At 49.1% G+C, this 20,396-nt stretch overlaps 3 protein-coding genes and 1 long non-coding RNA gene across 10 annotated transcripts; 2 read left to right on the top strand and 2 right to left on the bottom strand.

The window, feature by feature from the left end:
* Positions 1-461: 461 nt before the first annotated feature.
* Positions 462-7,511, bottom strand: PSMB9 (proteasome 20S subunit beta 9). 4 transcript variants are annotated; one of them, NM_001194864.2, is given in 7 exon segments: positions 462-872; positions 1,770-1,911; positions 2,141-2,270; positions 2,884-3,015; positions 4,096-4,163; positions 6,021-6,037; positions 6,068-6,143. In NM_001194864.2, coding segments are annotated over 7 exon segments (630 nt in total). In that variant the 5' UTR covers positions 6,081-6,143; the 3' UTR covers positions 462-744.
* TAP1 (transporter 1, ATP binding cassette subfamily B member) lies at positions 6,170-14,530 on the top strand. Of its 3 annotated transcripts, none has more exons than XM_001115506.5 (11): positions 6,170-7,290; positions 7,826-7,940; positions 8,088-8,218; positions 9,183-9,388; positions 9,815-10,012; positions 10,568-10,696; positions 10,855-11,043; positions 11,606-11,779; positions 12,023-12,185; positions 12,504-12,640; positions 13,953-14,530. In XM_001115506.5, the coding sequence occupies exons 1-11, from the start codon at positions 6,513-6,515 to the stop codon at positions 14,157-14,159; spliced, it is 2,427 nt and encodes an 808-aa protein (XP_001115506.3). In that variant the 5' UTR covers positions 6,170-6,512; the 3' UTR covers positions 14,160-14,530. The 3 variants fall into 3 exon arrangements, with proteins under 3 accessions (XP_001115506.3, XP_077856443.1, XP_077856444.1); XM_078000317.1 differs by having other exon boundaries at positions 6,593-7,301; XM_078000318.1 differs by lacking the exon at positions 6,170-7,290 and adding an exon at positions 7,567-7,733.
* Positions 13,258-15,639, bottom strand: LOC106997907 (uncharacterized). Its single transcript, XR_003729013.2, has 3 exons — positions 15,453-15,639; positions 14,855-15,157; positions 13,258-14,320 (listed from the first exon to the last, which is right to left on the bottom strand). It is a non-coding gene; the product is annotated as an uncharacterized LOC106997907 (long non-coding RNA).
* PSMB8 (proteasome 20S subunit beta 8) lies at positions 15,154-19,079 on the top strand. Of its 2 annotated transcripts, none has more exons than XM_015136087.3 (6): positions 15,154-15,448; positions 16,636-16,783; positions 16,945-17,056; positions 17,465-17,594; positions 17,993-18,197; positions 18,680-19,079. In XM_015136087.3, the coding sequence occupies exons 1-6, from the start codon at positions 15,167-15,169 to the stop codon at positions 18,766-18,768; spliced, it is 966 nt and encodes a 321-aa protein (XP_014991573.3). In that variant the 5' UTR covers positions 15,154-15,166; the 3' UTR covers positions 18,769-19,079. The 2 variants fall into 2 exon arrangements, with proteins under 2 accessions (XP_014991573.3, XP_014991572.3); XM_015136086.3 differs by lacking the exon at positions 15,154-15,448 and adding an exon at positions 15,678-15,875.
* The last annotated feature ends 1,317 nt before the right edge of the window (positions 19,080-20,396 follow it).

Below are 20,396 nucleotides of genomic sequence, written 5' to 3' on the forward strand. Positions count from 1 at the left end.
CCCAAGCAGCTGGGACTACAGGCGTGCACCACCACATCCGACTAATTTTTAATATTTTTTGTAGAGACGGGGTTCTCACTATGTTGCCCAGGCTGGTCACGAACTCCTGGGCTCAAGCAATCCTCCTGCCTTGACCTCCCAAAGTGGAGGGATTACAGCGGGTTTTCCGGTTTGAATTTTAAGAGATAAAATTTATAAAACATTTAGCCAATGCCATAAATGTAGCTTCTTTTGGTTATTGTCCCTATTCTTTGAAATTCACAAGTGCCCCAAAATATTTGAGCATTTTTCATTGCTCTTTAATGTGAATGAATGCATTATGAAAGGAATTCTTTTACATGTGAGTTTGCTGATAGACTTAGCTAATTCTCATGTGTGCAGGTGTCTTGCCTATCTGTCAGTCTTAGCCTCAAAGGAAAGATTCCCACCACCTCACTTGCATCCTCATCCCTTGGGCACAAGAATAAGAATTTTTATTGTTTGTAGTACTTCAAAATCATTCAGTACGTGATGACCTGTCATGTATAGTGCTCTTTATACTTCTAGTTTAGTCCCTTTTGTTTTCTCTAGGAAAGATGTTTTAGACCTGCGACAAAAGAAGAAAGAGTGTATGCTGACATCTAGGAGGGAAGAAGCGCCCTCCCCTAAGCTCCATCTCCCTGAGCACTCATTTCCCAACGACCGTACCAGGTTTTTGTCCTAGAGAGTTTATTACAAAATAAGAAAGAGAAGTCTGGGGAAGGTTCACTCATCATAGAATTTTGGCAGCTCATTGCCCAAGATGACTCGATGGTCCACACCAGCAGCTGTAATAGTGACCAGGTAGACGACACCCCCACTTGAGCCGTCCCGGCTCATGGCCAGAGCAATAGCTGCAGAGGGTTTCAAGTTGGAGAGAGGGAGAAAGAGAATGGCTTAGCTTCAAAAATATTTTTATTCCCCCTCCATCCATATGCCTACTACTGCTTTCACCTCAAAACTCATCTTTCAGAAAGACATATTTAGTGGTGTGCTGCTAAGTCAGTGTTTTTAAAAGAAGGCTTCCATATGTGGCATCTGCTGATGTCCATGATGTAAATGCTCCCGCTATGATCAACTGCAAGTTACAAATAGCTTAACGAGCAGCTCACAAATCCTTGACTATTTAACAATCAGCTCTCATGAGCGGTCCCAAGCCAGCCTCAGCACACCTCAGCACACCACTGGTTCTTTTTTTTTTTTCAGACAGGGTCTCACTCTGTCACCTAGGCTGGAGTGCAGTGGTGCAATCACCGCTCACCACAGCCTTGATCTCCCCAGCTCAGATGATCTTTCCACCTCAGCCTCCTGAGTAGCTGGGACTACAAGTGTGCACCACTATGCCCAGCTCATTTTTTTTTGTATTTTTTTATTGTTTTTTTTTTGTAGAGACAGGGTTTCACCATCTTGCCTAGGCTGGCCTCAAACTCCTGGGCTCAAGTAATCCTCCTGCCTCAGCCTCCCAAAGTATTGGCATTATAGGTGTGAGCCATTGTGCTTAGCACACCACTGGTTCTTACAGTGACTGTGTATCCTCATTTGATTTACTCAGAACAGCCCTGGTTTATCCGTATTGCCCAAGAGCCCCATTGAGCTTTGCATTTGTCCTGCCCCTTTTCACTTTTAAAAGTGTACTAGTTTGGGCATTAACTTAAATGGTCACCCCTGTATTTCTATTCCTGTTCCTCGTAATCTACTTCCTTCCCATGTTTAAAAGCCCTCCCCAGGTACCCTTCCACTTGGCTGGTTACCGTCTGTGGTGAAGCGCCTGCACTCCTCTGGAGACATGCCTGACTTATATGCTGCATCCACATAACCATAGATATAGGTGCTGCCGGAGCCACCAATGGCAAAAGGTTGTCGAGTCAGCATTCCTCCCAGGGTTCCATATACCTAGGAGAGGGATCCTCAGGTTAAAGAATCATCAAGCCCTTCCTTCCCAGTGAGACTTTAAGTGGTCTCTGCACCCTGCAATGAAGCCCTGGTATCTCATGTCCCAAATGTACTATACTTTCAGAGGTAGTGTCCTTGGAACTCATTGCTAGAATGACATAGGACTTCCATCTCCCCCTACAGGAGAGTGGGGAAGCCCAGAGGAGAGAGCGCTTTGGGAGAAACTCACCTGACCCCCTTCACGTTGGTCCCAGCCAGCTACCATGAGATGTGCAGACAAGTCCTCTCGATATTTGTAGGTGATATTTCTCACCACATTTGCAGCAGCCAGAACAAGTGGAGGTTCCTCCAGTTCTATCCTGAAGGAAATATTAGGAATAAAGGTTGATAGAATTTTAAGTCTCACTCTCCTATACTGTTACCATCATCCCTGCTAAACGAACCCTGAAAACTATAGCTGCAATAGCTCAAACTGCAGCCTCCCTCCCACATGTACAGGGGAACCAGAGTCCCACACCACCAACTGGTAAGAACGCTTCAATTGCTCACTCTCTTTCGCTGAGCCCCATCCACATAACTTTCTTTTGGCTGCAAGGGCCCTGCCCTTATGGGGAAAAAGCAGATAAGGTTACTTCCATCCCAACGACTTTGATTTCTCATATGGTAACTGCCTGATATTAGGGTGGGTCACAATATCACCTTCTTCCTGATTATTTATGTTAGGATAGTGATTTACAGCTTTTAAACTGTGTTTGCATATATAACGTGGTTCTCCAATTAACCGTCTCATAAGGTACTATATTGTCTCCACTTTACAGATGCAGAAACTGGCAGATTCAAGTGCCAGCAGGAGCCAAAACAAGAATCTTTCATTTCCTAGTGTCCAGCTCCTGGAACAGCACACTGTACAGGGATTCATGCAAGTTGGGGGAGCTCTAGTGGGTGGGGAGTCAGAACTCCAGAGCTTCATACCCATGGAGCTCCAGCTGGTAGGCAGCCATGTCGGCCACGGCTTGGGCATCGGCAGCTGAACCGGAGAGTGCACAGTAGATGCGCTGGTGCAGGGGGGACAGCTTGTCAAACACTCGGTTCACCACCGCCTCGCTGTTAGGAGGGAGTCAACAGTCACCAAGTTAAAACTCAGGAATTTTTTCTTTTTTTTTTTTTTTTTTGAGACAGAGTCTCACTCTATCACCCAGGCTGGAGTTCAGTGGTGCAATATTGGGCTCACTGCAACCTTTGCCTCCCGGGTTCAAGTGATTCTCCTGCCTCAGCCTCCCGAGTAGCTGGGATTACAGGCATCAATCACCAAGCCCGGCTAATTTTTGTATTTTCATTACAGACAGGGTCTCAACATGTTGGCCAGGCTGATCTTGAACTCCTGACCTCAAATATCTGCCCACCTCGGCATCCCAAAGTGCTGAGATTACAGATGTGAGCCACTGCACCCAACCAGAACTCAGGAATTTTTGAGGGTGATCATTCAATGTCTCTCAAATTTATTTGACAAGAGAATAGCATGAAGTTTAATGCTTGGATTAAAGCAGGAGGCAAATAATCATCTCAGATATTATTAACCACTGCAGATGTTAATCAAAATTAGGTTTATTTTTCAGGCTTAGATTTTATAACAAAGCAAAAAATGCTAAGGAAAGAAAAATATGCCTCATCAATTTTTCTTTGCTATTAACAATCTATGCTATTAACATAGAACATAACTATGTTCTATGGAACATAATGTAAGTAATATTGACCTAACCCTATATACTCATTTTGCATGTGAGGAAATTGGTTAGGAGGGGGGGAAGAGACAACATAGTTCAATATATGGTAAATGAGAAACCAGGTATCTGCTTGACAGAATCATCTTTTTGATCTCTAAATACAGATGGAAAGAAGCTCCTCAAAAATCTGTCTCCTGTCCCCCACTCAGACCCTATTCCTTTACACTCATCCCTGTACACTACTGGGACAGGTCACATACGCATTCAGACCCCAGATCCTCCTCCACAAATTCAGAGACCCAAGCGCCCACCAAATAGCTTATCATAGTGGCTTTTTGGGAAGGTCAACTCCATTCCTCCAAAGCTCCGATTTGCCAGTCTTTTCATGAATGGGTAAGAAAAATGTGTATTTGAGGCCATTAGCTTCTTTCCAAATGCATACATCTTCACTTTTACTTACCCTGCAGACACTCGGGAATCAGAACCCACCACAACGCCCCCGTCAAACTCCACTGCCATGATGGTGGTCTGCAGAGACACAGAATATGGAATATCAGGGCAGGAAGAGCCTTGATGCCCTCATGTTAGAGAAGAAAAAATATTCCCAGAGAGGCGAAGTTGACTGGCTCAAAGATCACACAGTAACAGGCCAGAGCTGACTGTCAGTACAGGCTTTTTTCCCTTCATCTTTCCACTTTATCTATTGCTTCATCTGGCTGCAGGGGAATGCCACAGCGCAGCTGTGATACAACACAGAAAGAACTGTGGCCCTGAGTTCCAACTTGCCTAGTGGAATCCTCTCCACTGTAAAGAGAGAGGTGGAGATGAGGTTCCTACAGGTAGAAGTGAAGCAGCTCCACAAGTGAAAATTATCTCCATGGGAAAGGCTCCTAGTATGTGCAGATGTGGTTTAGACCCAACACAGAGCATTTGACTATGATTCTGGGAAACAAGGTCAGCCTTTTCTTTTCTTTTCTTTTGTTCACAATCCTCCACTCTCAACCCCCATTTCATCAGAAGTGAGCTCTTTCAATTTATTGAACAGTGGAAAAAATCGAGGAGGGCAGTGGTTAGCATGGCCAGCGGCAAGGCAGGAGAGAAGCAGCAAGGAACACGTAGATGGTTTAAAATAAAAGTTTCAGTTATGGAATTTCTGATCAAGAGGTAAATAAATATCTCAGCAGCCAGGGGGTAAATTTGTACCAAGAGAGGATTTGACTGAGAAGTTTAAGTTGACTTTTCCAGGTCAAGAAAAGAATCAAGAAAAAGTGAGGGGAGATAGAGCTACATTTTTCCTGCTGCTGAGTTGGAAGGAGTCTTAAAGATCCTCGGTTCAAATGAGGAAACCAAGTCACAGAAAATGCAAACGACTTATGCAGAGTCACACAGAATTAATAGTAGACCTGGGACTAAAATTCAGGTCTAACTCTTATCCCTTGTTTCCACTTCTACTTCCTACTTGCCACTGCTCATTTGGCAGTGAGGGGAGATTTCCCAGAGTATAAGTGGTTTCACTGTGCCTTTCTTACCAGGCTGTAAATTACTCTGGCCCCAAAGGACGCCTCTCTGAGTGTGCTTTCCGACGGACCGACTTATCATGAACAGAGGGTCAAAGAACAGGGTTAACTTCAAGTTAGAGGCTATTCCTCTGTAACAAAGCTGCCCCCAAGCCACGAGTGGTGGCAGTAGTCCAGAGCAGAAGCCAGCCAGCCAGTCTTGGGACTGCCATCTGCCCCAGGCGCCCATCCTAAGCAAAGTCCCCCCAGTGGGCACATGGGAGTGGGCAGGGAAGACACAGGGAAGGGAGCAAGGCAGCATCTGGGCCAAGGAGGAGCCTTTCTGGGTCAAGCTAGGCAAGGGCATCACTGGTTAATGCAGAACCCCCATTATCAGTGCTTGGGCTAAGAGTTACCCAGTGGCAAGTTTATCAAAAGTCTGTGTGATGAATTGGTCCTTCTCAATAAGTGCCTATATTTCCTTCTCCCAAGTGCTGTTCTACTTCACCCAGGAAACCATTTCTTCATCTCTTTGCACCATCCCCAACCCCCTTTCTTGATTTAACCAGCCCCCACTGTCTGGGACCAGAGTGAAAGCGAAAGCGCTTTAGAGTAGCTTCTCCTTGACGCTTCCAGCTAGGAGTCAAAGCACCCCCTTTTCCACCAGCCTCGCGTGCCTGGTCCCTTCACGGACACGCTAGGCGACCCCCCCCCCGCCCCCCAAGAAAAGAAATACCCTATGCTGACTGCGGGTTGCAAGCGCTGGCTGCTAGAGGCTACCTCCCTACGTTCCCGTCGGTCTCTGCATTCACTTCTCCGCGCTTCCAGGGTCCCCTGGCCGGTACACCTCCTCCACCCCTGTGCCAACCCTCAAGCCCAGACCCATTACCCCGGTGTGGACTTCTCCTGCCCGGGGTAAGTCCCCGGTTGGTGCTCCTGCCCGCAGCATCCCTGCCAGGCGCCGCTCTCCTCGCCGCCTGGGGCACTGGTTTCGGACCTGGGACAGCGCGCAGCGCGCAGCCAACAGCCCCGCCCCTTCGCGGCGCCGCCAGGAGGCGCCTGGGTGCTGCTGTGCGCCTTTGCGCGCTGCGCGGCGGCTTTGCGCGCGGCGCTAACCTGTATAGGGCAGATCTGCCCGGGGACAAGTGACGAGACAGCCCCGCCCTGAGGCTGGGGTGGGAAAACTGGTGCTAGTGGGAAGGCAGGAGGCAGGGAGAGGCGGGAAGGGTGTGCGTGACGGAGAAAATTGGGCACCAGGGCTGCTCCCAAGATTGTCAGATCTGATTTCCACGCTTGCTCCCAAAATAGTCTGGGCAGGCCACTTTTGGAAGTAGGCGTATCTAGTGAGCAGGCGGCCGCTTTCGATTTCGCTTTCCCCTAAATGGCTGCGCTTCTCGCCAGCGCAGGATCAGACTGTTCCTGGGACTTTCCGAGAGCTCCGCCCTCTCTCCCTCCCCCAGCCGCCAGTAGGGGCGGACTCCGCGGTACCCAGAGCCTCAGGCCCCGCCGGAGCACGGAGAGTCCCAGGGCCGGCCGGGACCTGAACGGCGTCGGGGTGCCAATGGCTAGCTCTAGGTGCCCCGCTCCCCGCGGGTGCCGCTGCCTTCCTGGAGCTTCTCTCGCATGGCTGGGGACAGTACTGCTACTTCTCACCGACTGGGTGCTGCTCCGGACCGCGCTACCCCGCATATTCTCTCTGCTGGTGCCCACCGCGCTGCCGCTGCTCCAGGTCTGGGCGGTGGGCCTGAGCCGCTGGGCCGTGCTCTGGCTGGGGGCCTGCGGGGTCCTCAGGGCAACAGTTGGCTCCAAGAGCGAAAACGCAGGTGCCCAGGGCTGGCTGGCTGCTTTGGAGCCATTAGCTGCGGCACTGGGCTTGGCCCTGCCGGGACTTGCCTTGTTCCGAGAGTTGATCTCGTGGGGAGCTCCAGGGGCCGCGGATAGCACCAGGCTACTGCACTGGGGAAGTCACCCTAGCGCCTTCGTCGTCAGTTATGCAGCAGCACTGCCCGCAGCAGCCCTGTGGCACAAACTCGGGAGCCTCTGGGTGACCGGCGGTCAGGGCGTCTCTGGAGACCCTGTGCGTCGGCTTCTAGGCTGCCTGGGCTCGGAGATGCGCCGCCTCTCGCTGTTCCTGGTCCTGGTGATCCTCTCCTCTCTTGGTAAGGGGAACGCAGGGCAAGAGGGGAGGACATAAGGGGACCGGGACAGGAATCAAAAGTAATTGTCAGTGAGGTAGAGTAGCGTGGGTTCTGGGAAATGTGGAGCAGGGGAAGGAATCCTAGCATGGGTCTTGGAACACCACTTCAGTGTAGAAGAAACGGCATTGGACTGGCAGGGCCAGAAGTTCGAGGCTTGATTGATGGCCGGGTCTTGATTCTCTGGGCCACGCCGGAGGCGGGGAAATCCTTTGCTCTGGGGCCGAAGGGCGGGGCATCCTCATCTCTAACAGGAGGCTTTTCTACTTCATGATCTCCAGCCTTCCTAATAAAATCCTGAAAGTTCTGGTAGAGCAACCACAGAGTAGTGAGTTCCAGGGCAGCCTATTTCGGTTCGGGATTGAGACGTCAGTGTTTCCTTTCTGCTGATGCCCTCCAGAATAATGGTGAGGGGGAGGAGGCGTGGTGGGACCAGTCTGACTGGAACTGACCTACTTAGACTTAATATTTGTTTGTGACCTGTCTTCTCTTTCTTCAGGGGAGATGGCCATTCCATTCTTTACGGGCCGTATCACTGACTGGATTCTACAAGATGGCTCAGCCGATACCTTCACTCGAAACTTAACTCTCATGTCCATTCTCACCATAGCCAGGTCTGGGGGCTGAAAATGGGGCACCCTGCAAATGAGGGAGTTGGAAATTGGGGCTGCTGTCCAAAATGCACTTATATGGGGATACCTGGACCTTCAGTCTGTTCCCTGAACACACCCTGACCCCCTTTTTTTCCGGGTTCTTTCTAGTGCAGTGCTGGAGTTCATGGGTGACGGGATCTATAACACCACCATGGGCCACGTGCACAGCCACTTGCAGGGAGAGGTGTTTGGTGCTGTCCTGCGCCAGGAGACAGAGTTTTTCCAACAGAACCAAACAGGTTTCTCCTGAAACTCTTTCATTATACCCCTTGTACTGTTTATATCCTCATACATCTGCCTTGATCTCCCCCATCCCCGCTCTCTCTCTCTCGCTCTCTCTCACACACACACACACATTGTTCTTTCTCATTCTTGATATACCCTCTGTCTCTGTCTCTCTCTCTCTCTCTCTCTCTCACACACACACACACACACACACATTGTTCTTTCTCATTCTTGATATACCTCAGGAGCAAAATATTGTCCTCCTTACCTTAAGAAAAACCTAGAGTTTTCATCTAGCATTTTCTCATAAATCTATTCCTATATATCCTTAGATAGAAACCATAGAATTTCAAACCTGGAAATTTTGAGCTCATAGAGACCAACTGCCTCATCTGACAGAGAAGGAAACTGAGGCCAAGACCCTAAATGCGAAACTGCACAGTTACATACGGCTAGAGACACACTTGGGGTTAGAACCCTGGTCCCTTGAGTGCTCCAGACACTTCAGCATGCTTTCTAGCAGCACTAGAAACTGCACAGTGACATATAGCTAGAGACACACCTGGGGTTAGAACTCTAGTCCCAGTGAGTGCTCCACAGACTTTGGCATGCTTTCTAGCAGCACCCTCCTCCTCCATCTCTGTTATGTGACCAGTTTAAGCTCTTCCTGCCTGTGTGTATAGCATGGGACATACAGGTTCTTTAGGGAACAGAAAGCTTTCAGGAAAATGGAAATTCACATGTGCATCAATGACTTTATAATTAAAATGCAGGTCTTGGGTCAGGGCTTTCCTCTTTAACACTTATCCTCCCTGCACTGAGATTTGCAGACCTCTGCAGAACCCTAACATTGTTTCCTGCAGCCTCCTTAGAACCCCATACTGATGCCCCGACCCTGGCACCCTGGCTCATTGTTAGTTCCTCTCATCACTTGGAACCTGTCTGATTCACCTCACTCTTTTCTCCCCAACCCTGCAGGTAACATCACGTCTCGGGTAACAGAGGACACTTCCGCCCTGAGTGATGCTCTGAGTGAGAATCTGAGCTTATTTCTGTGGTACCTGGTTCGAGGCCTATGTCTCTTGGGGATCATGCTCTGGGGGTCAGTGTCCCTCACCATGGTCACCCTGGTCACCCTGCCTCTGCTTTTCCTTCTGCCCAAGAAGGTGGGAAAATGGTATCAGGTATGTTCATGGAGTTGGCCCGCACTACACAGACCCTTATCTCCCAGACTTGGCACACTCAGTTCCTCTCACATTGCTTTCAGTCCAACTTTCCTGGCGCCCTTACTGATTCTCCGTCTTCGTGGAACGCCCTGTCCCTCTGGTCCATGTTCCCAGGTTGCTCAACATTAATCTTCATACTCTCTGGGTCTTGTTTTCTAGCTTCTGCCCACAATCTGTCGTTAAGAATTTGATCCCCAACCCATTCTGAGTCATTTTCCTTTTCCTTGTATTTCTTTAGTATCTAAGGGACATAGCTGTGTCTCTTTCTCTTTTCTCCCTTTCCTCTGCCTCTTCTCACCTTTAATTTCCAAATAGGTAACTCAGGTGTTAGTGTCCCTGATGGTTTGCCAACCTGTGTGACATCTCTTGTCCATGTCTCCACAGTTGTTGGCAGTGCAGGTGCAGGAATCTCTGGCAAAGTCCAGCCAGGTGGCCATTGAGGCTCTGTCGGCCATGCCTACAGTTCGAAGCTTTGCCAACGAGGAGGGTGAAGTCCAGAAGTTTAGGGAAAAGCTGCAAGAAATAAAGACACTCAACCAGAAGGAGGCTGTGGCCTATGCAGTCAACTCCTGGACCACTAGTGTGAGCACCTGAAGATGAATACCCATTCCCTTGTCCTTAAGATGCCGTAACTCCATTCCCATTCCTATGACCCTGCTCCCACTCCTCCTTTACTGGGAAATGGTTGGAAATACCAGGTTTCACCATGTTAGCCAGGATGGTCTCAATCTCCTGATCCACCCGCTTCGGCCTCCAAAAGTATTGGGATCACTGGCATGAGCCACCGTGCCCGGCTGACTGTTTCCTCATTTTTCAAAAATGGAGTGATATAACCTTCTTTATAGGGCTCTTGATGTACTAGCTGACATCACTTGAATGAAAACCTCTTGCGAAGAGTAAAATGCTCCCCAGACAAGGTGATGGTGGTGATGGTGGTGAAGATAACCGTGACTTCCATGATGTGCATTGAGTCAGACTCCCTGGGGTCTCTGGGTCATTCTCCTGTCTACCTATTGAGCCTACCGATGTCACTTGGGAGAAGGGGACTTGATATTTCCTTTATGTGAATGACTGTGGTTCTTTGTGTCCCCTCCAGATTTCTCTACCTCAGTCCCTTTTTTTCTGTGGTCTCTATAGATTTCAGGCATGCTGCTGAAGGTGGGAATCCTCTACATCGGTGGGCAGCTGGTGACCAGCGGGGCTGTAAGCAGTGGGAACCTTGTCACATTTGTTCTCTACCAGATGCAGTTCACCGTGGCTGTGGAGGTGAGGTCCTTCCACCTTCACTCCCCAGTGTGATTCCTTCCTCTGGCCCAGCACCATCTGTGTGATTTCTTTCCATTCTTTACCCTTCTCACTTCACATAATGCTGGCAAGCAGACTAGGTCTCCCACCTCACTTTCACTATTCTTACCTCCCTCTAGGTACTGCTCTCCGTCTACCCCAGAGTACAGAAGGCTGTGGGCTCCTCAGAGAAAATATTTGAGTACCTGGACCGCACCCCGCGCTGCCCACCCAGTGGTCTGTTGACTCCCTTACACTTGGAGGGCCTTGTCCAGTTCCAAGATGTCTCCTTTGCCTACCCGAACCGTCCAGATGTCTTAGTGCTACAGGTACAACCTACCACTCCCTGTATTCCACTGGCCCCAACTACAATTCTGCCATCCTACATCTTCTTCCTGCCTTCAGCCTGCTTACTGCCAAGCACATATCCTTCCTAACCCTTTAAAGGTAATGGTAAGCATCGTCTGTTCCACAAATCTTCCCCAAACTCGAGAACCCAGTTTGGGCTTCCAAAGAGAATGGGAGAAGAGGTTTCGAAGCGAGTGCTCTCACATTCCAAGGAACTGCTGCAGGAAAATCTGTGTCTTCGGTCTTCCATCTTTCCTTCTCCTTTGTAATTTGGAATGTGATTTTTCATTTCCTGGTGGTATCTGACATCAAGTGTGTGGCCTAGTGGTGCTGGGTGTCTGCCCTTGTCTTTGCCACATCTTCTATCTCTACTCCTTGGGGAGGTATCACCCAGACAGAGATCTGTGCATGTGGCAGGGTAGGAGTTGCTATGTTTCCCTCTTTTTCTTCTGGGTTAAGACATCATGCTATGTAACAAGGCAATAACACCCTCTAGGTTAGAGGCCTTGGTAGCCTCTTATTGTGTGCTTCTCTGGCCTCTAGGGGCTGACATTCACCCTACGCCCTGGCGAGGTGACGGCGCTGGTGGGACCCAATGGGTCTGGGAAGAGCACAGTGGCTTCCCTGCTGCAGAATCTGTACCAGCCCACCGGGGGACAGCTGCTGTTGGATGGGAAGCCACTTCCCCAATACGAGCACCGCTACCTGCACAAGCAGGTATGCAAGAAGGTGGCATGAAGGAAGGCAGGGAGCATCAACTAAGAAGAGCGTTCTTACTGAGCACTCTGAAAGGGGAGTTAGGGAATGATAAGAGACCTTGGGTGGAGATGGTGGTGTGGTCAGGAGGGAGGTAGTATGATTTCGTGACATGTTCTCAATAAAGATTTTGAGTCTTCAATCTCCAGATAACCATACTCCCGTGTGCCTTGTTCTATGACTCTTCATCATATTTCATCTCAGGTGGCTGCAGTGGGACAAGAGCCACAGGTATTTGGAAGAAGTCTTCAAGAAAATATTGCCTATGGCCTGACCCAGAAGCCAACTATGGAGGAAATCACAGCTGCTGCAGTAAAGTCTGGGGCCCATAGTTTCATCTCTGGACTCCCTCGGGGCTATGACACAGGTACTCTCTCCACTCATCTCACCACCCAGCCATCTTTACCTTTGCTGAAACCCCAGTAGTCTTGCCTTTATCCTTCAGTTCCTCCTGACTCATGGACATCAATTTGAAGTTGTAAGATTGTGCTCCTATGGCTTCTTCATCCTGACATCCTCAGGATTCTGTTCACCCTCCCAGAATCTCCCCTATCCAGCTACAACTGTCAGATCTTGGTGTGTGTGAGTGCATGAATGCATGAGTGTGTCTGCGTGCATGTGCGTGTGTGTACATGTACGCACACATATGGCTATACAGTTCTCATCTTGGCCCTTTGCTCTGCAGAGGTAGGCGAGGCTGGAAGCCAGCTGTCCGGGGGTCAGCGACAGGCAGTGGCGTTGGCCCGAGCATTGATCCGGAAGCCATGTGTACTTATCCTGGATGATGCCACCAGTGCCCTGGATGCAAACAGCCAGTTACGGGTGAGGCAGTCATCTTCTTAATGCCTATATCCCACCCCATCTTGCCTCTTTTATACATCTTCCGTTAGTTTTACTAACATCATAATTATACAAACCAGTCCTTGCAATTCTCAGTTCCCAAATCCAGTTCCATTGGATGCCTCCCCAAGGAGTAGAGATAGAAGACAAGGCAAAGACAAGACACCTAGCACCAGTTAAAAGAGACTATCGACAAACTACAGACTGACTTTCTTTCTTTCATTTTTTTTTTTTTTTTTTTTTGGACAATATCTCACTCTGTTGCCCAAGCTGGAGCGCAGTGGCACAATCTTGGCTCACTGCAGCCTCAACCTCCTGGGCTCAAGCGATTCTCCCCTCAGCCTCCAGAGTAGCTGGGACTACAGACATACGCCACCATGCCTGGTTGACTTTTGTATTTTTAGTAGAGATGGGGTTTCACCATGTTGCCCATGCATGAGTGTGTCTGTGTGCATGTGCGTGTGTGTACATGGCTTTGAATTCCTGAGCTCAGGTAGTCTGCCCACCTCAGCCTCCTAAAGGGCTGGAGTTATAGGTGTGAGCCACCGAGCCCAATCCTATAGACTCAATTTCTAAAGCGAAACATAACAAAAAAGCCATCCTCATAATATTGTTTATTTTTAAATTTTTTTTGGTACAGACAGGGTCCCACTATGTTGCCTAGGCTGGCCTTGAACTCCTGGGCTCAAGTGATCTTCCCACCTTGACCTCCCAAAGTGCTAGGATTAGAGGCATGAGCCCCTGGGCCCAGCCCATCCTAATCATAATATTAATTAAGCTAGTCTCTTTACACACACTGCCACTCATTTATTCATTAGGAATCCTTCTGAGCTAGGCATTTATCATCATTCTACAGATGACAAAATGGAGGCTAAAAGAGATTGAATAAGCTGCTTATATAGAGGTCATATAGCTTTTGAGTGGTGCAGCCTTGACCCAAATTTGGATCTGCCTGACTTGAAGGCTCACCTCTTTACTACTAAGTTATATTTCCTTAAAATCTAATATAAAAATTCCAAGTCCATGGGTAGAGAAGAGGACTATTCAATAGTCTTTATTCTTCTGTCATGTGTTTCACTCTAGGACTCTCACTTTTATCCCACTTTTGCACCCTTCATTTAAAACAGTTCTTAATGAAACAAAGGGTTTGCAGAGAAGTACTCAGAATGGGAAACTTTGGTGTCCTTAGGGTTGTTGGCAGAGTCAACAGTGATCCTGTGAGGTCAGTCCCAGCCCTGGAAACAAAGGTGGCTCCCTGGGCTCCCAGCTCTGATGGTCCGATGTCTTTCCTCAGGTGGAGCAGCTCCTGTATGAAAGTCCTGAGCGGTACTCTCGCTCAGTGCTTCTCATCACCCAGAACCTCAGCCTGGTGGAGCAGGCTGACCACATCCTCTTTCTGGAAGGAGGCACTATCCGGGAGGGGGGAACCCACCAGCAGCTCATGGAGAAAAAGGGGTGCTACTGGGCCATGGTACAGGCTCCTGCAGATGCTCCAGAATGAAAGCCTTCTCAGACCTGCGCACTCCATCTCCCTCCCTTTTCTTCTCTCTGTGGTGGAGAACCACAGCTGCAGAGTAGGCAGCTGCCTCTAGAAGGAGTTACTTGAAATTTACTTTGAGTGTGTTACCTCCTTTCCAAGCTCCTCATGATAATGCAGACTTCCTGGAGGACAAACACAGGATTTGTAATTCCTTGGTGTGACTGGGTTTAGAGCCAGGGTTGATGCTTTGGTGTGGCCAGCACTCTGAAAACTGAGAAATGTTCAGAATGTACAGAAAGATGATCAGCTATTGTCAATAGGACTGAAGGCGTATGCTGGCCCATAAACACCCTGTAGGTGCTTGATATTTATAATAAAATTGGTGTTTTGTACTGTGGTTTCTTATGTTTCCGGCACACCAAAGTGCAGCGCACTTTTCAACGCGGGGTGTCTCGTCTTTTATCATCCTCAATGTTTTACCCCCTAAGTGCATCATTTTTTCCCTTAAGCTTTTTAATTCCTATGAGGCCCCTTCCACTTCCCCCATCCCCTTACGCCCACCCCCAAGAATGAGCAAGACCCCGGCTACAGGGCCCACCAAAGCACCAGCGGCCGCAGCTCAGAGCCGTGGCCTCTCCAAGGTGGCAGATGGGGCGGGCGCGGCCACAGCAAGTGCCAGGGGGGAACGGAGGGACTGGGCGCGCCTCACAACTCACCACCTCGCCCGCTTCGGTCCTTCCTGGCTCGCCTGGCTGCGAAGCGGCACCTGGAGGGGAAACCTCAGAACAGTAGGCGGGATTGTCTAGTAAATATCTCCCATTCAGGGAGGTCCAGGTCGTGTGACGTCGACAGTTGCTGGGTAGATGAGGCCAACACATATTGCAAGGAGAGGCGTGGTTTAGAGGCGTGAAACTCCGCAGTGCTCGGCCAAGCAAGGAGCAATGCTAGGAAGGGCGGGCAGAAGGGGCACGCTCTTGTGGGTGACTACAGGTTAGGAGACCGTTGAACTGGGAGGGGCCCTAGGATGGATGCCGTGGAAAGATTCAGAGACTGCGGCCTCTTCCTGGCGCCCCCTTCCCCTACACGCGGCGGTTATATTCTGTTGCAGTTGCCCCAGGACCTGTTCCCAAGACTCTGCCCCCTCTCACTTCCGTCCCTCCTGGTTTTGTAAAGTGATGCTCATAGGAACCCCCACCCCGCGTGAAACGACTCCCAGCTCCTGGCTGACTTCCAGTCTTCTGGTTGAGGCTGCGCCTTTAGATGACACGACCCTACCCACCCCTGTTTCCAGCAGATGCCCAAGCCTGGAAGTACCTCTTACTGTAACATCGCCAAGGGGGCTTTTGAAGGCGCCCGTCGCTTTCTCGCTTTCTTCGGACAACCCTTGACCCATCGTTCTCCCGACCCCCATAAAGGGAGAGCAGAGAAGACGGTCCCCAATATGATAGTCTTGGTCCAGGCACTAACTGTCCTTTTCTCGGAAAAGGCAGGGGGATGTGGAAAAGATTCTGGTTCCCTCCCCTTCGATCTGTGGCTTTCGCTTTCACTTCCTCCTCCGAGAACCGACAGATCTCCGGGTGCTGGGCGGTCATGGCGCTACTGGATGTATGCGGAGCCCCCCGAGGGCAGCGGCCGGAATGGGCTCTCCGGGTCGCGGGAAGCGGGCATCGCTCGGACCCAGGACACTACAGTTTCTCTATGCGGTCTCCAGAGCTCGCCTTACCCCGGGGAATGCAGGTCGGGGCTGTAGGGGAACCCTCAGGGATGAGGGAAGGCGGGTGCTGAGGAGTGGAGGATCGCCTGAGAGGAGGCGGCGAGAACGGGAGAGCGGGGGACAGGGTGGGCGGCAGCCTTCAGTCCTGGAGAGCGCCAGACCCAAAGAAGAGGCCACGTGGGGATGGGGCCTGAGAGGAGGAAGTGCAAGTTAGGACAAAGAGTTACAGGTGAGGTGGGGGCTCCCAAAGGAAGACAAGAGAGCTTTCCTGCCCTTGTCCACACACAAATCGTGGGGCCTTTTTCATGGGGTTATCACATGATATAGGAGCTGTATGGTGTCTTGGGAAACCTATGAACTTTGCCTGCTGGCCTCGTCTCAGCAACTCACTTTTGCGCGACTTAGAACAAGTCACTTAGTCTAGGTCCCAAGCCCCTCTTCTGTAAAATGAGGATACTGTTACTAAACGGTGTTTTGTGAGGGTCGAATGGTTTATGCGTGGGAGAAACACTTTAAGTCACTCTCAAAGTTTTTTCATTATGGTAACAAGTGCTTGCTTTCATTTCTATTGTGCTGGAAAATGGAAAAGGTTGATACAGCATACCTCTTCTTTTCCTTCTCCCAAGTCATTTCCTTCTAGATATGGGTTATTAACTGTTTCATTTATTGATGGTTAGATAATTTGTGCATATCTCCTCACCCTCATACTCTCTAAAACCTTTTCCTGGAGCCTCTTACTACAGAATGTTTCATTGCCTCTCTCTACCTCTTTTCTCTTATCAGCCCACAGAATTCTTCCAGTCTCTGGGTGGGGACGGAGAAGGGAACGTTCAGATTGAGATGGCCCATGGCACCACCACGCTTGCCTTCAAGTTCCAGCATGGAGTGATTGTAGCAGTGGATTCTCGGGCCTCAGCTGGGTCCTACATTGGTGAGTCTATACACTCCAGTAGGCTCCAGAATCTGGGGAGCTGGGCTCCCCTTTCTACAGGAGGCCAACTCTGCAGCAAAGTGGAAGTGGATATTGATTTAGGACACACTGGGGGATCTGTGGGGTCATCCCTTCTCTCCCAAAACTCCATCTTCTTCCAGATACCTTACGGGTGAACAAGGTGATTGAGATTAACCCTTACCTGCTTGGCACCATGTCTGGCTGTGCAGCAGACTGTCAGTACTGGGAGCGCCTGCTGGCCAAGGAATGCAGGTAAGTGAGGCCTCTCATCTTCCTTTCTTAGTCTAGCGGTTAATTCCTGGATCTCTCAGATCATTGCTCCTTACTCTTGTCCTATGTGGTCCATCTTAGTGCTAATAGCATATTTCACAAAACAGCTTTTTGGTGATAAGAACCTTCTCCCAAATCTCCGCCTGTGCTCCACACATAAGCCAGATAATATGTCAGTTATTTAGCACTGACACATCCACCCTGGTGGGATAGTATCATTTACTAGGCTGCCTTTGTATGTTTCAGATACTTTAAATTCCAAATCTTTCTCTGATCCTTAGATCCTACAAAATAATTCCTTTCCAATGCTTATCTCTTCAATCGTTTCCTGTCTCATCAAGTTGGAAAGAGCTAACCTCCCTTCCCTCACTCCACTTTGTCCTCACCCAGGCTGTACTATCTGCGAAATGGAGATCGTATTTCAGTGTCGGCAGCCTCCAAGCTGCTGTCCAACATGATGTGCCAGTACCGGGGCATGGGCCTCTCTATGGGCAGTATGATCTGTGGCTGGGATAAGAAGGTGGGTGCTCTCCATTCTCCATGTTCCCCCACCATGTCCCCCATGGATGACATATGTGTTTCCCATCATATGCTCCCACTCCTTCCCTGACAAGATGCATGGCATATAGAGTGCTTGGTTATAGAACTGTTCCAGTATATCCATGGACTATTTATTGACCCAGATATGAATCATTTCGTGTGTTTTGTAAGCTTGTCCCTTTTGTTAAATAGTTGACTTCAAGTTTGTTTTTTCTTTTTTATTTCTAAAGTTCTATGACTTTACCAGAGTGATTTCCTAATTCCAGTGTTCTTGTGGTAATATTAATTCTTTTGTCCACTTTTTATGACTCACATTTGAACCTCCATATTACCAACATCTTCCTCTCCAATTTCAGCCTGAAATCTTTCATCTTACAGGGTCCTGGACTCTACTACGTGAATGAACATGGGACTCGGCTCTCAGGAAATATGTTCTCCACTGGTAGTGGGAACACTTATGCCTACGGGGTCATGGACAGTGGCTATCGGCCTAATCTTAGCCCTGAAGAGGCCTATGACCTTGGCCGCAGGGCGATTGCTCATGCCACTCACAGAGACAGCTATTCTGGAGGCGTTGTCAATAGTAAGAGACCAATGCTCCCACCATCATGTCTGGGAGGAATCAGCGGGCGGTTGGGGGGTGATTTAAGATTGAGAAACTAGCCTGGCCAAGATGAAACCCCGTCTCTACTAAAAATACAAAAATTAGCCGGACATGGTGACAGGTGCCTGTAGTCCCAGCTACTTGGGAGGCTGAGGCAGGAGAATCACTTGAACCTGGGAGGTGGAACTTGGCAGTGAGCCAAGATCATGCCATTGCACTCTGGTCTGGGCCACAGAGCGAGACTCTGTCTCAAAAGAAAAAAAAAAAAAAAAGGATTGAAAGACTCAAAGGAGGGAGAGTGGTAGGAAGGAAATTTTCAGAGTCAGAAGAAGGGCATTAAAGGCCCAGTCATACGGTTTTAAGCCTGCGCATGTGTCTTGTTGCTGCCTTCAACGTAACATCAGTGACAGGAATTGCTGAGCTGAAAGGTGACTCCGAGTTCTTTTCTCATTTGTCCACAGTGTACCACATGAAGGAAGATGGTTGGGTAAAAGTAGAAAGTACAGATGTCAGTGACCTGCTGCACCAGTACCGGGAAGCCAACGAGTAATGGTGGTGGTGGCAGCTGGGCAGGTCTCCTCCGCGAGGGCTTGGCCGACTCAGGGACCTGAGCCACGTTAAGTCCCAGAGGAAGAAGCCTAGCCTGAGCCAAAGGCAGAGTACGGGCTCAGCAGCCAGAGGAGGTGGTGACGTGCATCTTCTGCGTGTTCTCTATTTGAACAAGTGTTTCCCCCAGGGAAGCTTCTGGGTGCCCCACTAAGTAGAATAAAGAAAAACGGTTATAAATGCCTCTTGTGGCTGAATGGGGTTGGGCCTGTGGTGGTTGGGTGGGGCAGGAAATAAAGAGACACTTTTTCTGGAGAAGAGACTCAGACCCTTATCTAAGAAATGTGGCCTTACCACATATTTCTTCCTGGGGTTTCCTTCCACACTCATCTCTCCAAGACCTCAGGAAGGCTGTTCATTGTTGTCCATGGACATTTATTTGCAATTTCACATAGGTTAGGTCCTTTCCATAGAGGGACACCTGGGGACTCCTGTGTGCTCCACTGTTAATGGTTTGAGGAACAGGGAGTAGGGCACCTAGGATAATTGTTTTTGACTTTACAGAGTGGGATGAAAAAGCTTCCACTTCACCTTAACATGGTAATCATATAAACACCATACCATTTACCCCCAAATAACACTTTGGAGATACTGGATATTGAATATAAAGACAGACATTAGGGGTCCAATTCCATGATGTGTCATGCTGAATTGCAAGATGACAGGACTATAATTCTAGAGGAAGAAGAGATCAGGGAGACTCCCCTAAGTGAGGCGTGCAGGGAAAATGTGAAAGGCCCAGGTTAGAAGAAAAAGACACACATCATGAGATTTTCGGAATCATGCTGGAACTATGGACCGCGCCGCTTTCCAGAGAATAAGGAAACAAATGTTTGAAAGTAGGAGCATGAGCTTCAGCATGGAACTTTCTTCATTAGAGAGAGATACTTAAAATTCCAGAATGAATAGAGTTGTAAAAACTTTAGCGAGCCCCTACTTAAAATCCCTCCTCCCCACCACCACTGTTTTAAACTTTAAGTGACTCCTTGGTAGTCACACAGATAACGTTTCAAAATGGTGATCTGGAATCCAAGCGACCCTTCCTTTGGGGATTTTGTTTGTTTGTTTTTAGTTTGGAAGGTGGTTTCAATCTGGAGTCCTTTCTGGAATAAACGAATCTTTCTGTTGCATAGGTAGGCTCTGGGTCAGGAAGGATATTTAGAAACCTGATTACTGTTCTAAACAGTGTTAAAATAGAACAAGAACCAAAGCCCAGTACCGTGCATTTCCCTCATAGGCTGAAGGTGCGCCCAGCATAATTTGGAATACAGGCTTAGAGGCATCTAAGCACGTGCCAGCTCAAGGTGCTCTGCTGAGGAGGACGGATGAAGAGAAGGACGGATGAAGAGGTCAGGGCCTCCTAAATTCAAAATCTGTACGTGAAAATCCCCTTTGGCCTGGTGAGATTGGTTGGAACCTTCTATTTAGGAGACCCTGGCATATTTTTTCGCTCACCTAAAATTGGAGCTTGCATGGAACAGGGCACTTTTTTTTTTTTTTTTTTTAAAGACAAAGTCTTGCTCTTGTCGCCCAGGCTGGAGTGCAATGACCTAATCTCGGCTCACTGAAACC

The sequence above is a fragment of the Macaca mulatta genome, chromosome 4, assembly GCF_049350105.2.
Source record: "Macaca mulatta isolate MMU2019108-1 chromosome 4, T2T-MMU8v2.0, whole genome shotgun sequence".
In the NCBI taxonomy this organism is placed as follows: Eukaryota; Metazoa; Chordata; class Mammalia; order Primates; family Cercopithecidae; genus Macaca; species Macaca mulatta.

What these genes read in the sequence shown, in the direction of transcription:
- TAP1 (XM_001115506.5), top strand. Translation starts at nt 6,513, where the DNA reads ATGGCTGCGCTTCTCGCCAGCGCAGGATCAGACTGTTCCTGGGACTTT. An exon ending in ACCGCTACCTGCACAAGCAG is followed by an intron (nt 11,780 to 12,022) that starts GTATGCAAGAAG and finishes ATTTCATCTCAG; the next exon opens with GTGGCTGCAGTGGGACAAGA. An exon ending in ATGCAAACAGCCAGTTACGG is followed by an intron (nt 12,641 to 13,952) that starts GTGAGGCAGTCA and finishes GTCTTTCCTCAG; the next exon opens with GTGGAGCAGCTCCTGTATGA.
- PSMB9 (XM_077998911.1), bottom strand. Translation starts at nt 6,820, where the DNA reads ATGCGGGGTAGCGCGGTCCGGAGCAGCACCCAGTCG. An exon ending in GATTCCCGAGTGTCTGCAGG is followed by an intron (nt 3,016 to 4,095) that starts GTAAGTAAAAGT and finishes CCCTCCTAACAG; the next exon opens with CGAGGCGGTGGTGAACCGAG. An exon ending in TACCAGCTGGAGCTCCATGG is followed by an intron (nt 2,271 to 2,883) that starts GTATGAAGCTCT and finishes TATTTCCTTCAG; the next exon opens with GATAGAACTGGAGGAACCTC.
- PSMB8 (XM_015136087.3), top strand. Translation starts at nt 15,167, where the DNA reads ATGCCGTGGAAAGATTCAGAGACTGCGGCCTCTTCCTGGCGCCCCCTT. An exon ending in CTGCTGGCCAAGGAATGCAG is followed by an intron (nt 17,057 to 17,464) that starts GTAAGTGAGGCC and finishes GTCCTCACCCAG; the next exon opens with GCTGTACTATCTGCGAAATG. An exon ending in TCTGTGGCTGGGATAAGAAG is followed by an intron (nt 17,595 to 17,992) that starts GTGGGTGCTCTC and finishes TTCATCTTACAG; the next exon opens with GGTCCTGGACTCTACTACGT.